The 15320-nt window shown below is 44.7% G+C and overlaps 2 protein-coding genes across 11 annotated transcripts in view, besides 1 other annotated feature; one reads left to right on the top strand and one right to left on the bottom strand.

Moving 5' to 3' along the window:
• The first annotated feature begins 62 nt into the window (after positions 1–62).
• Positions 63–95: a mobile genetic element.
• A 94-nt stretch (positions 96–189) lies between these two features.
• La (La autoantigen-like) lies at positions 190–1809 on the top strand. Its single transcript, NM_057666.5, has 2 exons — positions 190–1252; positions 1324–1809. Exons 1-2 carry the CDS (start codon positions 278–280, stop codon positions 1519–1521), a joined length of 1173 nt encoding a protein of 390 aa, NP_477014.1. The 5' UTR covers positions 190–277; the 3' UTR covers positions 1522–1809.
• Positions 1810–1815: 6 nt separating this feature from the next.
• The window catches only part of spir (spire), a 37168-nt gene continuing 23663 nt past the window's right edge, over positions 1816–15320 (bottom strand). The window contains exons 5-17 of one of the 10 annotated variants that reach the window (NM_001299171.1): positions 13798–13915; positions 13653–13738; positions 10827–10957; positions 10509–10620; positions 10090–10222; positions 6530–6603; positions 6255–6459; positions 4744–5547; positions 4532–4677; positions 3958–4296; positions 3691–3894; positions 3311–3624; positions 1816–3252 (exon numbers count right to left, since the gene is read on the bottom strand). In NM_001299171.1, the coding sequence (NP_001286100.1) occupies positions 5540–5547; positions 6255–6459; positions 6530–6603; positions 10090–10222; positions 10509–10620; positions 10827–10957; positions 13653–13738; positions 13798–13915 (867 nt within the window). In that variant the 3' untranslated portion in view covers positions 1816–3252; positions 3311–3624; positions 3691–3894; ... (1 more) ...; positions 4532–4677; positions 4744–5539. Of the gene's footprint in view, positions 3253–3310; positions 3625–3690; positions 3895–3957; positions 4297–4531; positions 4678–4743; positions 5548–6254; positions 6460–6529; positions 6604–7720; positions 8352–10089; positions 10223–10262; positions 10621–10826; positions 10958–11113; positions 11144–13652; positions 13739–13797; positions 13916–15320 lie in introns of those variants that run through there. The other 9 variants (NM_165323.3, NM_001259172.2, NM_080115.3 and 6 more) reach the window with 9 other exon arrangements.

The raw sequence follows: 15320 nt of genomic DNA, 5'->3' as shown, positions 1-15320 counted from the left end.
CCACTACTACAAAAATTAAATAATCAAACGTATATTTTCAAAGCCTTTAAATAATACATAGTCAAGACAAAGACACTAGAATTCTAGGGTCTTTGGTCAAGATGTCCGCACTGCATTTTCAAGTTAATGCTTGGCGCTAGTCACGGTTTTTGACCTGTGCATCTCTATCACGGCATTTCGGGGCTAGTGTTGTCAAACGCCGTGACTCATTTTACCGATTTCACACGTGTTTCAGTGAGCGCACATTTCAGTTCTTTGCGAAATTTTCACAGCTAAAATGGCCGAAGTTGCTGAAACCCCGAGTGTGGAAGCCCAGGAAGAGGTAGCACAGCCCGCCGAGGCGCAGGTGCTGGAGGCGAAGAACGGCGACGCCAAGAAGGACCCGGCTCCCGCAGCAGAGGAAGCCGCTGGCGGCTTCACCAAACAGGAGCGCGCCATAATCCGGCAGGTAGAGTACTACTTCGGCGATGCCAATCTGAATCGGGACAAGTTTCTGCGCGAGCAGATCGGCAAGAACGAGGACGGCTGGGTGCCCCTGTCGGTGCTCGTTACCTTCAAGAGATTGGCCTCCCTGTCCACGGACTTATCTGAGATCGTGGCTGCCCTGAACAAATCCGAGGAGGGCCTCGTGGAGATTAGCGAAGACAAACTTAGCCTGCGTCGCCATCCGGAGCGTCCTATTCCAGAGCACAACGAAGAGCGGCGCAAGGAGATCCAGGAGCGGACCGCATACGCCAAGGGCTTCCCCCTAGATTCGCAGATTAGCGAACTGCTCGACTTTGCTGCCAACTACGACAAAGTGGTCAACCTGACCATGCGCAAGCACTATGACAAGCCCACCAAGTCGTACAAGTTCAAGGGCAGCATCTTCCTTACTTTCGAGACCAAGGACCAGGCAAAGGCCTTCCTCGAACAGGAGAAGATCGTTTATAAGGAGCGCGAGCTGCTGCGTAAATGGCAGGTGGACTACCTTAAGGAGAAGCAGGAGGAATACGCCCAGAAGAACGAGAAGCGCAAAAACAAAAAGGAGGCCAAGCCTGAGCCTGCCTTCGAGCTGCCCAAGAACGCCATTGTTGTCTTCGAGGGCGCTCCGGAGACATCTAGCCGCGAGGAAATTCGCGAAGCCTTCGAGAAGATCAAGGACTTCGAGGTGGCCTACATTGAGTTCGCCAAGGGCGAAACCAAGGGCTCTGTGCGGCTGACGGAGGCCGATGCGGCCGAAAAGTACATTGCCAAGGTGGAGGAAGGCAAGGTAAGAATCAGAATTGGGATTATAACTTTTCCCTTATCAGCTAATCCGTAATTGTACTTGCCTATCCACAGCTCAAGTTCAAAGATGAGGTCTCTCTGTCGCTGCGAAAGGCCACCGAGGAGGAGGAGAAGGAGTTCATCGACAAGGCCATAGAATTCATGAAGAAGCGACGCGATTTCACCAGGAACAAGGGCAAGCGCTTCAATCGCAAGCGCCACGGCGGAAACGACCACAAACATGGCGGTGGTAAGAAGGCGCGTGGGGATTAACTCATCCACCTATATTCCGCCACCCGAGTCTTTTGATCGCAGTAGACCAAGCTTAATTGTTACTCGGTAGATCTAGTTGACCTAGCTTTAAGGCCTTACATATATAATACTTGCTTTCTCTTAGTTTTCAAAATAATCGTTGCAGGTACAGAATATTCTTCAAATATGCATGTATAGTCTGTTACCTAAATAACGAGGTGGGCTCTAATTTATTTTACATAGAAGACTATGAATCCAATTGTTTCCCTCAGCAGAAAGCTACAAATAAAGACCAGTGTGTAAAACCTGAATCTTGTTCTTTAGTTTGTATTTTCATTTATTATTGCTGTTTTGTGTATTTTCGATCTCTTTGTGTGTTCGTGTGTGTATTAAATTATTGTAAATGAATTTAACTTAAAAGCATAAAATTTAATATTACAAGTACTTAAATGCATTTACAATTACAGATAAATCAAACAAAATTGTTCAAAAACGGTTAGAAAAACTATAATAGCAGCTACAATTAGGTAATATAATGTTCGTTAGGGGTTTGCTTTGCATCATCAGCTTGTACAATTATATAGACGTCGCTTACAACTTAGACGCACTTAGGGAGAATTAAAACTAAGCGAATTAACTAAATAGTTTGGGCTGCATAGCAACGCCGACTAAAATTAAATTAGGCTATCAAGTAGTTCTTGCGTTATACATTGACATTGTAGTTAATAGGGGAACAAAACGAAAACTTCACAACGTAAACAAAGATCTGCGCAAGCACAAAAGTTTCACAACATTTTCGGATAACTATTTCAACAATCGAAATTTTTTTTTTCTGAACTGGGAATCGTATTGCGAATATCGATGTATTCTGTATGATCAATACGTCGCTCGTGCTGAAACGAATGCAGGAGCAGGGTACAAGTAAGGTCGAATATATGTGCATTTGATATATGCGGATACAAGAGTTATGATTACATGTACTTAATCAACTTTTACGCATACTTTGAACAGTTATAAACAACGGCATCGCGTTGCGATCTGCGATAATATAATGTGTAGCGACGTGTAAGTTAGCTCCTTTATAAATAGAAAGTGGTGGGGTGCGCTCAAGCGGATCTCTCTGTAGCCGGCAGAAAATGTACAAAGCTTCAGCCAGGAATTCTCGGTATTCTCCTCTGCTTATTCACTAGACTAACACGATTTACAAACGAGGCTCCTCGAGGCTCTATCCTTTTAAGTGTACAACAGTCGATCTAATCCATATCTATGCATGTATGTAATAGCTAAATGTGCAAGTGCGTTCTGAAGGCCCTAAAACAGCCGCGCTGAAACTGAAAATTCTCACAGGTAAGGAATGTGGTCAGTAATCAAATAGCGTCTGTTGTCTGTCAATGAGTCATCATCAGTGTCATGTAGTCAATGGTAGTATGTATAGCGATGTAGAGCCAAGTCAGTCGTTAGAACTCCATTGCAACCATCCTACGGTCTTCAAACGCACTGCGGAGTTATCCTATCTCTGATCTGATTCCCGCCTACTTCCAGACGGGCGTCAGATCCAGGGTGAGATTCTGAATGGTGCGGTTCCGTGCGGAGCTGCGCTTCTGCTTCACGGAGCTCGTGATCTCGTTGACCAGTCCCTGGCAGTCGTTGCACACGGTCACCTGCTCGCCGCGCAGGTTCTCCTTTTGCTCCTGCGTCTGGGCAAGATGGCTGCCCGAGGAGAACAGGTTGAATCCCCTCGAAAAGCGGGATCTGAGAATAAATTACGGTTAATAAATGTGGTGCACCACAACCCAGACAAAAAACTCACTTCCTCTCCAAGGTGCTGTTATTGGAGAGCGGTCGATATGCTGGACTGTGCACGGGCAGACTTCGGGGTCCCTCCATGCTCCTCGACATGGCGTTGTTGTAGTGCTGCTTCTGCTGCTGGTGGACGCCAGAGGGTCGCATGGCCGCGGAATACGAGGACGACATGGTCGCCTGGTCGTGCAGTGCCTCCACGGCCTGTCCAGTGGCGGCCGCTGAGGAGGAGGATGCTCCGGGTCCCACGCTAATGCCGGGCGTGCTCATGTTTGATCTTTGGTGCTTGGGTGAGGATGGGGCACTGCCCACAGTGCTGCGAGTCTGGAATAAAGGTATCAATTTCATTAGTTCCATGTTTACTGGTCGGACTGCTGTTAGGAGGCCTACCTTTCGATCTGACTCGGAGCGCAAAAGACGCTCTATCAACGACTTGGGGAACTGGTCGTCCATGATGTTCCCCGTCGAGGATGAGTGCGCCTGCTGGGCATGATGGGAGGGTGATGGGGTGCTCGAGCTGGCCGGACTGGACAGCAGCGATGGCGAGATCAGCACGAGGGGCACGTTTCGGAAGTGCTCCGAGGGAATTCGCATCTGGGAAGAAATCGAAAATAGTAAATATGCAGCCCTATGGTTAACCATTAACCCGGTACCTACCTTGGTATAGCACTTGGCGCAGACCGTGCGCTGGCACAACTTGCACTGAATGCCCCAGGGACCGAAGAACGAGAACCGAGTGCGCAGGCACAGGAAGCAGACGCGACGCTTTTCAACATCCTCCTTGACGCGCACGTCCATCGGCAGGCCCTCCAGCTCCGCCTTGGTCATGACGGAACGGATGTGAACGATCTCCGCCAGCGTTACGGACAGCCGATCGTCACCCCGTTCCATCCACGTCTGTTTGTCCATGAAGGACTTGTTCCATGGCCCAAGCGAGGATGTTGAACTGCCCTCGTCTGAGGGATGGGTCTGCTCCGCAGGACTTCTCTTAGGCGTCTGCAACGGATTGGTAGATATAGAAATAAAGTTTGAATAGGGTTTAAGCTTTACTGTTCTCATTTGCTAATAAAACGTTTGCTTGAATGGAGAAATGGTCTACAATGAAAGAGTCCAGCATATTGTAAAGTATGGAAGTCCCACCACAGATGTATTATTCTCGAATCAATAATACAAAAGTAGAGGGCACACTCTTTCCTCGATATCATCATTACCATTATGCTGGCGGACTCACCTCCTTGCTGACGTCGTCCGATTGACGCGACTCGGGCCGCGTGGGCGGCATTGAGTGCGTCTCGTCCAGGTTGCTCTGGCATCCAACGATGGTGTGGCGGCGCAAGGAAGCCCTCCTCGACTCGCACTGAGTGGCCAGGTCGTAGGCTGTCAATTAAAGAGAGGAGAACGCATTCAGTCAGGGTCAACGGGGCGGATGAGTTATTTTCATACATGAAGGACAGTGAAGGCGCAGGGAAAAGCGGCAAATGTTAAATGTCAGATGTGTATTTCAAAAGCAAGCTGTCTGTTTAGTAGCGTGATATATACTAGTGTAGCGTCTAAATGCAATTTCGATATCCGATAGGGGGGACAATCATGCAAGATGGCAATGCATTACGGTTTTACGTGCTGTTTCTTAGCAAATATTTACATTCCAGGGCCGTGTCGTAGAACTTGTGGTACTCGTCCTTCGTGAAGGATGGCTCTTCTGGAGGCGGCACCTGCTTTGCTGGCTCCACTGATCGGGTTTCATTTTCGTATTGGGCAGCAGTTAATTTTGTTCGTTTTTCACATATTTATTTTGTTTGTAAGCGTAATTTTTTGTCAAGTTAAAAATACATTATTTTTATACGATTATTGGCAGCCGAGAAAATTAAGTTAGTACCAAAATTAAAAGCCGCTACGGGGTGCCATAATAATAAATAATACTAGGGGCGAATTGCAGTAGACTTTCTTTTATTTCTACATTCACATTTGTTTTTACAAAATATTTCGAGATTTTTTTGTTGTATATTTGTGTGGTTCATTGTGTGTGCTTGAGTGCCTCCTCAACCGATCGTCAATTTTGAATTGTTATTTGCTACTTCGGCCCACACCACACCAAAATTTCTATTTGATTTTTTTGATCTTAGTGCGATAATTGGTAACTTTTCGTTCACTCGATTTTTCTAGGGCTTTGCTTGCGTCATACAAAATCATAAAAATTAATTAATCGATCTAGGTTAGCAGTGTGCTCACAGAAAAACGATCAAATACCTTGGCAAAATAAGTTTGTGTGTGTGTTTTTTGTTTGTTTGTTTTGTAAGGAAAGGAAAAAAGTAAGAAATAAAAATAGTTTAAATTAAAATTATAAAAACTTAAACCACATCACAGACAGTCAGTTGCTTCACCACAAAAAAAAAAAATTAAAAGCAATTTTATTCTATATGTCTTGCGGTTTAGTAACTTTCTGTCTGCAATTGTAAACCAAAATACGTAGTGAAAGACGTAAGGCGATGGCTTGGCCATGGCATTTAAAGCTAGAGCATAAAGTAAACCGGTTTTAAATGGAAAATTATTTATTTTATACAAAGGAAGTTAGTTGTGGCAAGTGCCTATTTAATTAGCGCAAGAGTTTCTTAGTTCATAATTGGGAGAAAGCTTCATAAAATATTGTTGAGTTGTAGCGACAGACTTCATTAAAGATTTCGAGGATCAGGAAGTTCTTTCTTTCCATAAATATTTCGAAATAAGTATACATTGCTGTGGAAATACTTTTTCAGCTTAAATACTTAACCTAACCCGTAAACTTAAATTAAAAACCATCAAATGTTAGTTTGTCGGACCGATTTTTCTCGAATTTCAATCAAATCCACACCGCCCCTGTACTTTGTGCTCTAGTGGCGTGTGCTCCCAAAGATCCCAAGTGGATTATAAATATACGGACATATGTTGCATAATCCGTGCTAGAATCGGATACTCACTTGTGCGTCGGGGCCGCATCAGCGACGCCGTCTCCCGGCAATCTTGTCGTGCCTGACTGGGCACCATGTAGCCACCGAATGGATACGGCGGCATCTTGGGCTGCGAGCAGCGGTGCATCTCGGCGAAATGTGGATGATGCTGGTGGGTGGCCGCTGTGGAGTGGGAGCTGCTGATGCTGTTCTCATCGTAGAAGAGATCGTCGTCCTGGAAAATAAGAAAATCAGGAAAAAAGGTCAGATCCCCTTGTAGGTTTTTTGGATTCCGCGAAACCCACCTGAAACTTGGAGAAGTCCACTTTGATGAGCCGCTGTCTGGATCGTGACAGCGTGGAGTTTGCACTTGGAAGCACTGTAAGAAAAACAGATCGGAGTAACAATAAGTCCTCGTTTCTCAGGCGAAAGTGGTGGGAAAGTTGTAGGCTCAAATGGATTATCTAATAAATATCGTTGGGCAATGGAGCAGGCATCTCTGAATAACTCGCAATAAAACTGGATTTTCCAGCCCTTTTTGCCCGCTCATTGCGCAATTAGAGGTGACATGTCTAGGTTCTCACTTCACCGACATCAAAGGTAGTCATAGTTTTTTTTTATATTTTTACTTAGCCACACCATAAAAGCCGTTAAGCCCATCGCACTTAATGGTTCTACTTGTGAAACCCACTCCGCTTGTGCAACGCCTGGGAACTCGTATCTGCAGCGGAAGAGTTCGCTTCGCCTTTTCAAATATACTTTATGGGTCCACGGCTCTGTAATAACTGCTACGTGATCCGGCTCGCTACTGACCATTGACCACGGACCACCGGGGGCTAGGCATTATATCCACTGGCTTTAACCTTTCGGCGGGGGGCAAACACGAGCGTTTTCATCGATCTGCTTTACTGGATGGTGGATTATGAAAACTATGAACTAGATAAAAAGATAACCATTTGAAAACTCAAAATAAATCATAGTCAAATATTCATACAACTGCATAGAAGCAAGCAATGGAAGCTATGGCTTCGGATTTTTCCATATGTTGGCTAGTTCAAACGACTCAAAGTCTATTTATCTTGGGTGTTATTTCTCCATGTCGCTAATGACCAAACGCAGTGAACAAATAAAACAAACTATTTTTCAATGCTACTTGACAACAAAGGGTATTTAGCCTTCGGCGTATGTCTAGATCTGCTTTGGACCCTATTTCTTCATGCCTCTAATGACTGGAGCTTAAAATCGAAGTCATAATACGACGGCAATTACCGGAGCACTGCAGTTGCCTTGGAGTAGCTTCTCGAGGACAAAAGCAAGAAACACTTCCTCGGGGAAGAGTACGAGGGGAGAGTACGGAACCCTACCCAACCCCCAGCCCACCCACTTGCACTTTGGGGCGGGCCTGAAATCGAAACCAGGTCAAAGCGGAGCACATTCAACAATGGGAAGACGCTATTGTGTGTGTTTTGCGAGGGTCTGGAGATGCTGATGTCTACCTTTTGATGACCTGATAGCCTGTCGTGGCTTGGGTGTTGGCGGATTATTGGAGGCCGATGCTCTCGGTGCCGCGCGAGGTGTTGGCTGAGGCTGGTCCAGATCCTGGTCGGAACTCGTTTGCGGGTTCGGAGTGGATGTGGATGTGGACTGGGCCTGACTGGACTCCCCGTCGGAGCCGCAGTACAGCGAGGCATCGCTGCCGATGTCCACCAGATCCGACTCCCGCGGCATGTGATGCGACCGGAAGACGGAGGCCGCTGTGGAGCGTTTCGCTGGCCGGGCTTCCATGGGTTAAGCCTGGCACATTTCCGTTTGGCTTTTCACTTTTCGGTTTTCTCACACGGTTGCATGGAGGCTATCGATCCGAGTCCGAAAAAGGGAAGCCACCCTCTGGGCCGCACTGTTCTCTCTTTTCAGGGAGGGTTGATGGGAATCAGTCGGGTTTGCCCAGCAGCTCCATTAAATATGGTTGAGGGTTTCGCAATATCCACACGTCACTTTGTTGTACTTTGCTTATTTTACTAGATAGCCACCGCTTTCGATTTCATTTTCACTTAGCCCACAGAATAATTGTTAGCTGCAGAGCGGACAACGACGAGGCGTCTCCAGCGAAGCTCAACACGGAACTGAGAAATGTGGCAGCTGTCAACTCGAGTTTCCCCACTTTTCGGCTCCGTTTGCGCATGCGTCGCTCGCAGAGAGCGCCAATGTTTTGTTTTGACATTTAACGGCCTAAAAGTTGTTTGGCCGTCGTCGCTGTTGTTGTTGCGTGGGTGATTTATACGTCACCGTTGAGGTGATGACGTCGTCAAGCGGCAACAAGGACTCACCACCATATGATGAGTAAGCGCGTAATGTCCCGCGAGGATATGGCAATCAAGGCACAAGAAGTTTCAAGGGAAGGATAATGGGAGACGAGGTCGGTTTGGGTTTTAACTATTTTTCCTTTTCAATTTAACTACTGACTATTCTTCAAAGAACTTACATTAAATTTGCTATTTCTCAGTTTCTGTAAAACCAAAACAATTTTTTTCCAAGCACCCATAAGTATGCTTTGAAATATTAAGCAAGTTTTAGATTTCACCTTAAGATTAGGCTACACAATTTGAACCATGTAAGGTAAATGTAAAAAATGTATTTGAGTTAATTAATCATCATCAGATTAAACAAAAAGATTGTTTAAATATTTTTAAGGCTTTAAATATATACCACTTGACTGACTTGTATTTAACTTGCCGTAGAAATTAGTAACTCGATGCGATTTTATATAGTCATACAAATTATATTCGGCCAGTTGCTGCAATATTTAAATAATCTTCAAAGTCGGAGAAGAAATACGAGATTCCCAGCCGAAAAGAAAACCCAAACAGGCAACAATAGCCAACTTCGACGGAGGTGAGGTTGTCGTGCTTGGTTTTCTTCGATTTTCTTGGCTTTAATGTTGCAGTTGCCGTTGTCGTCGTCGCGTTGTCGCTATCTTTGTGTGTCACAATTTTGCACGCTTCCTCCATTGGGGATTTCAATTTTGGATTCGGGGTGGGGATTGCACAGGAAAAAAAAATTGAAAGGCGCTCCTGCACTTTGTAGATAATAAATAGTTTGTAATGTTTTAAAAAACTAAGAAATGGTAACACTTCTAAGTGCTCCTAAAAAGAGCCACCTTCTTTCGTCAGGTTTATAAGATCTCGATATTGAATACATTCGTTTGATTACTGTGCACATAATATTCCTTTCAGTGTTGTGATTGGAAAATCTTGCTATTTTTGATCTATGTTGGCATGCGCTCTTTGGCCGGCAAACACACACAAACAGGCGAACTGCAAACGGCAAACAAACAAACATGGCAGAAAAATAGGAGGACGGACGGACAATGGGGCTCCCCCAGCAACAAGTGCAGTGAAAAAGTCTTGCCAGTAACTAGTTTTCCACCAGCGCCCCTTTCTCCATCCCTCAGCACTCCTCTTCTATATTTCTCGGCGGCAGGAGACATCGGTTGTCTATATAGGCGACAACAATTTATGGGCCGTTGGCGGTAAAATTTGGAGTCACCAGCACACAACGACTTGAGACCAGGATCCAAGCGATGGACGCCCGCAGAAGATTAGAGGCGGCATCTATTTTTGGCAGGCACTGTGCAAAATTTACAGGTTTCCCCTTGACAATGGGCTTGGCCTTTTGAAGGATAGGTCAGTGAGAGTGGAACCTATTAGTTGGTCATGTATAGAGTTACCCTACGGATTTCCAAAAACCCACCACTGTACTTCAATATTTAAGCAATTGCAAGTGCTCATATGTAGATTTAACAAGAAATGGATATTTTAAATGGGAATTCTAATATCATCAGGTATGTTGAACATTGATTACTCACCCCTTTCCCTGAGGGTCGGTGCTTCTGGCGGGGTGATCTGCTTGAGCTCCTTCCCCTTCCGTATGGACTCCATGAGCTGCTCCCGCGGAGAAGGCTCGCACATGCGCGGCGGGCCCAATTGGCGATCGCTGGCCTGATGGGTCCGGAAAGTACAGAAACAGAAACAAGAACGTACAGTAAACTAATAATTTTTATTTCGAAGAAAAACAACAATTTGGTACAAAAAAATTAGGAATCACGGCGAATGAAATGAAGTCGGAAAAAGGGAAAACCTGTAGTTTAATATTTCACACTTTGCCAAAGTGAAATGGGGATTTTGATGAGGAGGGATTGCAGTTGGGATTGCGGTTGATTTGGGTACTGGCCATGCGAGTGGATTGGGAATTCGTTGGGGAACTTGCATTGGGGGCTTTACACACCTTCTTCAGCGGCGGCCGTGACCTGATGAACTCCAAGATCATGGCGTGGGCATCTTTCTTGACGCGCGGCGGAATATCTCCGTTGACCATCACCTTGCGCAACTGATACTTTCTGTGAAGAGAAATTCGGGCTTAGATGCGTTTTCTAAATGGGGTATTGCTTTCATTCTTTTGTTGGCTACAAATAAGCGGTGCTAATTATGTTATCTATGTAAGGTCTGAAAATCAAATCATCTACAATCATTGTAATTTAATGAAGAAGTATCTCAACTGTGTAAGCTTTCTTGGCGATTATCGACTAGTTTAGTTTGTACTCACTTGGCTCGGATGTCGCCCATGAGTATTTCGTAGGGTGTCAGCTCATATTCGATGGGAGTGCGCTCGTGGTTGCTCTTCTTCAGCCGCACTCCCCGTCGCAGTTCGTCGATCACCTGCACCCAGAAGCGTGCCTATGGATTCGGGAAGGTGTGGTTAATCAATAGAGATTCGATACTAGATAGCTGCGACGGATCGCTGGCGATGTGGGACACGGCAAACGCAAGCAGGCAAACAAACAAACAACGAACAAACAAAATGGAGAACATGCAATGGAACCAGGGACCTACTTGCAGTGCCCTCCACAGCTGCAGTTCGTGCTTGAGACAGGAAGAAAAACAAGCAGACAGAGTGGTGAGAGGTGCATTTCACTTTTGCAATTATTTTCATTTAATTAGCCAATAGTTTAGACTCCCGCTGCGAGGGGGACCGATCCGATCCATCGGCCTGACAAGTTAACTGTGCGTATGAGTAATGAGTGTTGAACGCTGCGCGATGGCAGGAAGACTGTTTAGCACACAATGGGGCCTGATATGTAACAGTGATCCGCAATTTCACTTTCCATTCGCCATCGCCTTCCTGTTCGTTCGCCGCCAATTGGTGGCCATGCATCTTGAGACACCTCATTAAACATGCAAAACGAGGCGAGGAGGGTGGAGCGTATCTAGGGTCCGATTTCAGCTGAGGGCATCAATGGCAGCACATGTTTTGACACCATGTTGCACATACATAAATGTACCGACGATTAAGATGCCGCGCCACGCTTCAACTACGCTCACCGCAGCAGCATTAGACGCAGCAGCTGCAACATCAACTTGCAGCAGCAACATCAGGCCAGCTTTGAGTGGCAGCAGCTTCCGCAAAAGTTGGGATGTATCTGCTGTTGCTTGTGAAATACTTTTGGACCATGTGCGTACAAGATTGGTAACGTCTGGATCGAAAATTAGCATACCAAATCATCATCATCATCGAAGGCAGCTAGGCGAGACACAGACACGATGTCTGCCGAAAAGAGAGATTTCCTCGGAAAACCTTTTTTCCCCTGCCAGCGAAACACGTTCAAAGCCAAAGAGAAAAAATAGTAATAAAACAGAACCAGCTATATTTCCGCAATTCCAGCATTATAATGCCCAAACAAAAACAATGTAAATTCAGTCAAAAAGTGTTTTAACAATCAGTTGGCTGTGTGACATTCTGAAGGCTGTTGTCTTCCCAGAAAACACGATAAAACGCTGACTAAAGACACACTTCTTGAACTTCGTTTGGCAGTAGCTAAAGAACGAGTGCAAATAAAAGAAAAACACTCCCTATAAACAATAGACCAAACAAAGGTAGAGAACTCTTATCGGAGAAGTAGAAATAGATAAGATGGCGTTTAATCAACGCTCGTTTCGCAATACCAACAAAACCAAGAAGACACAAAATAAACACACTTGACTGGATTCGTTGCCAGGTCTTCATTGCGCATATGATATATGGTGTATGTCTGGCCAATTAATTGGCCAATTCCACGGCTGCACCCTCTTTTTTAATCCCCGCCTATCGGCACATGCAAATTCATGGAGTGCAAATATTTATGGTCTATTTCGCTATCTGGTTGTGTTTCTTTTGTACTCCAGAGTATAGGCAAATAATGATGTGTCGTCTATTTCACACGCAAAGGTTTCTTTATTTTTTTGCGATTTGTAATCATCGGACATGCGAGGAAAAGACGAGCCTAAACTCTTTTGAAATTGAACTTTCTTGGTCGTTTTTGGATACAATAAAACCTATTACTGCACTAAACTACAGATAATTTGTCTTTTATTGGGCTCTCTTGACTCCTCAAAACAAAGAAGCGGCATTATTAAATTTAAGCAATTAGCAGTTCATATAAATAAAGTCATTTCAGAATTTGTTGGTGGCAATAATTTGAACAAACAAATTAGCAACTGAAATAATAAGTCATTTGATTTACATTCATACTCAATCTGGGTTATTATCGTGGCTGGAACATCGATAGTTTACCAGCTGTAGAATTTCCCGAAGTATGCAAATAAGTCTAAAGACATTGAAGCTTAAAGAACTCAATATTTAATACTTTTTCAGCCTTATCAACTTTTGAGGACAAACTTTGCCAACTGTTCTTTGACAGGCTTGGGTTTCCATCTGATTAAAAAAAATCAAACACACCTCGAACGGTAAAGCCGACTACTATAGTATAACTTTTCACGCCACAAAAAGTCAACAAGAAGCTGAAGCAAAAACAAGAGCGAATTTTGGCTTGCGTGCCTGGCCAATTTGCGTGTGTGTCTCAATGAGTTTCGGAGGTTGAATGACGGCTATGGCGGGCCGATGTGGTGATGATGGCAAACTCCTGTGGCGGCCTCGACATATTCGGCAAAGGTCACAGCGAACGCCAAAATATATAGATGATATATGCGTCCATTAAAATAGTTCACGAAATCACATAGTACATACGAGTGTATACGAATGGTGCGCCGTTGAACTCATTAGGATGATGGCCAAAATGGAGGCGACCACCGCGGGCCAATTATTGAAATTAAAAGTGAGTTTCATTTGGCAATGCATGAAATAGTTCACTTTTTATTCCAGCCCAGAGCGGAAAACCCCGCCACAAATGCTCGTGATCTTTGCGATAATGATTATGATGATGATGGCTCATGGCATATGTATGTTTACGTTCGAAGAGGTGCGCCAAACAAATCGTGAGACGCTATCGCCACTGTGGGCCATTAGTGGAGCACCATTACATAACTATGGTATGGTACGCTATGGTGTTGTAGTATCTGTGTGTTTTAAGGGGACAGCACTCTTTAAGAATCTTACCCAGTCGTTGAAGCCCAGCTTCGCCAGTTCTTGTTGCGTGGTGGCCGATGATTCCGACGCCTTGATCAGTTTCTCGGCACCTGCTTCTTAAGATAATTAATTAGTTAACAAGCTGCGTTCTCAGTCTAACAGTAGGATCACTTACCATTGTTCAGGACCTGCTGCAGAAATACTCGGAGCTCTATGGTCTCCGTCACGAGGGCTCTGCAGACAGCTCTATAGTGGTTCTCAGGCAGGGTGGTTTTTATGTGATTTCTGCAGGTCTATTGGGGAGTGAATTAAAAAATGCAATTCATTAAAATCACTAATAACTACATAAAATGAGCGGCGGAATAACAAACCAATGCAAGAACCGTACATTCGATGCTAATCAGACATTCAAACTTATCCGTGTGCCACATACTCGTAGCCTATATATTTTATATCACACCTAAACCGCACTATATTGGTTTTAATTTATTTTCTGCGGTTCCATCTCACCTACATTTATTCATAACAAATTCTGGGAATAACCCAAAACCCATACATAAGTTCTGCGTACCAAAAGCTAATTACGTTTCACGCCTTCGGCAATTTCCTTTCACTTATTACGATAATCATATCGCGCATATAGACCAACTCAATTTATTCCCCCAAACAAATCTTATCTAACCCGAGAAGCACAGACACTGTAGAAATGCAAATCTATCTGTATCAGTCGCGGATACTTTTCCACTTTACGATGGTGTGCTAGAAAAGTCAGGCAGGTGGAAAAAGATCAGGGATCCACTCACTGCTCAGTGTTGCCTGACAGCAATGTGTCAATTCCATAAAGCTCATTAGACAAGAACCACCCAGCCCCGCCCGCCCCGCTCGGAGCACTCAAACAGAACCGAGGAACCGAAGACACCGGCTCAATCAGCAACGGTGTGAGGTTCATCACACGCCCCACTCGCCCCAAATCGGGGATCCTCGTGTGGGCCTCCAATGGATCTGCGGTGGAGCGAATGGCGCGGCAGATGATTCGCTGGCTGCCGGAGAACGCGGAAGCATTCCCCAAGCGCAATCAACTGCGGCAGGTAGGCGGTTTCGAATTCAAATTCAGATTTAGATTTCTGATTTACAGATCTGCGGCTGATTTCCTACGATTACGAAAGCGTTTGGTTTTATGGTTATTTCGGTTATTTAATATCGATGCAATCGAGCCGCAATTGAAATTGTTGAAATCCAGTCGGTCGCTCCACCGGGCATCATAAGCTAGGTATCTGACTAGAACCCGGACTAAATCGGCTTGTTTGCGGTTAGCCGCGATACAGATACGCGCACAACAAGTATCCGCCAGATACTTTGATTTCTGCACAGAAAGAAAAATGTTCGCATAGACATTGAGAATTGGAGACCTTGATCTTACGTTTAACTATTGAAAATGGAATACAGTCTGAGGTAATTAGCATTTGAACCAGGAACCCTAATTAATAATATTTTTATTTTATTATTTTCTAGACTTGGCACACTAATTTCCCGAGATTTGATTGTACATTTCTTTCTGTGCTTTGGTTAACTGTAAAGTGAGCCAAACAAGTTTTCCCACCGAAGAATATCGATGCATTGGCTCCATATAGATTTATTCACAATATGTTAAAAGAGCTGGCAAATAGAGCGACTGAGCGCCTGGTCAAAAGGTCAGAC

Source organism: Drosophila melanogaster, chromosome 2L (genome assembly GCF_000001215.4).
Source record: "Drosophila melanogaster chromosome 2L".
Classification (NCBI taxonomy): domain Eukaryota; kingdom Metazoa; phylum Arthropoda; class Insecta; order Diptera; family Drosophilidae; genus Drosophila; species Drosophila melanogaster.
This window is presented reverse-complemented; position numbering and strand designations above follow the sequence as displayed.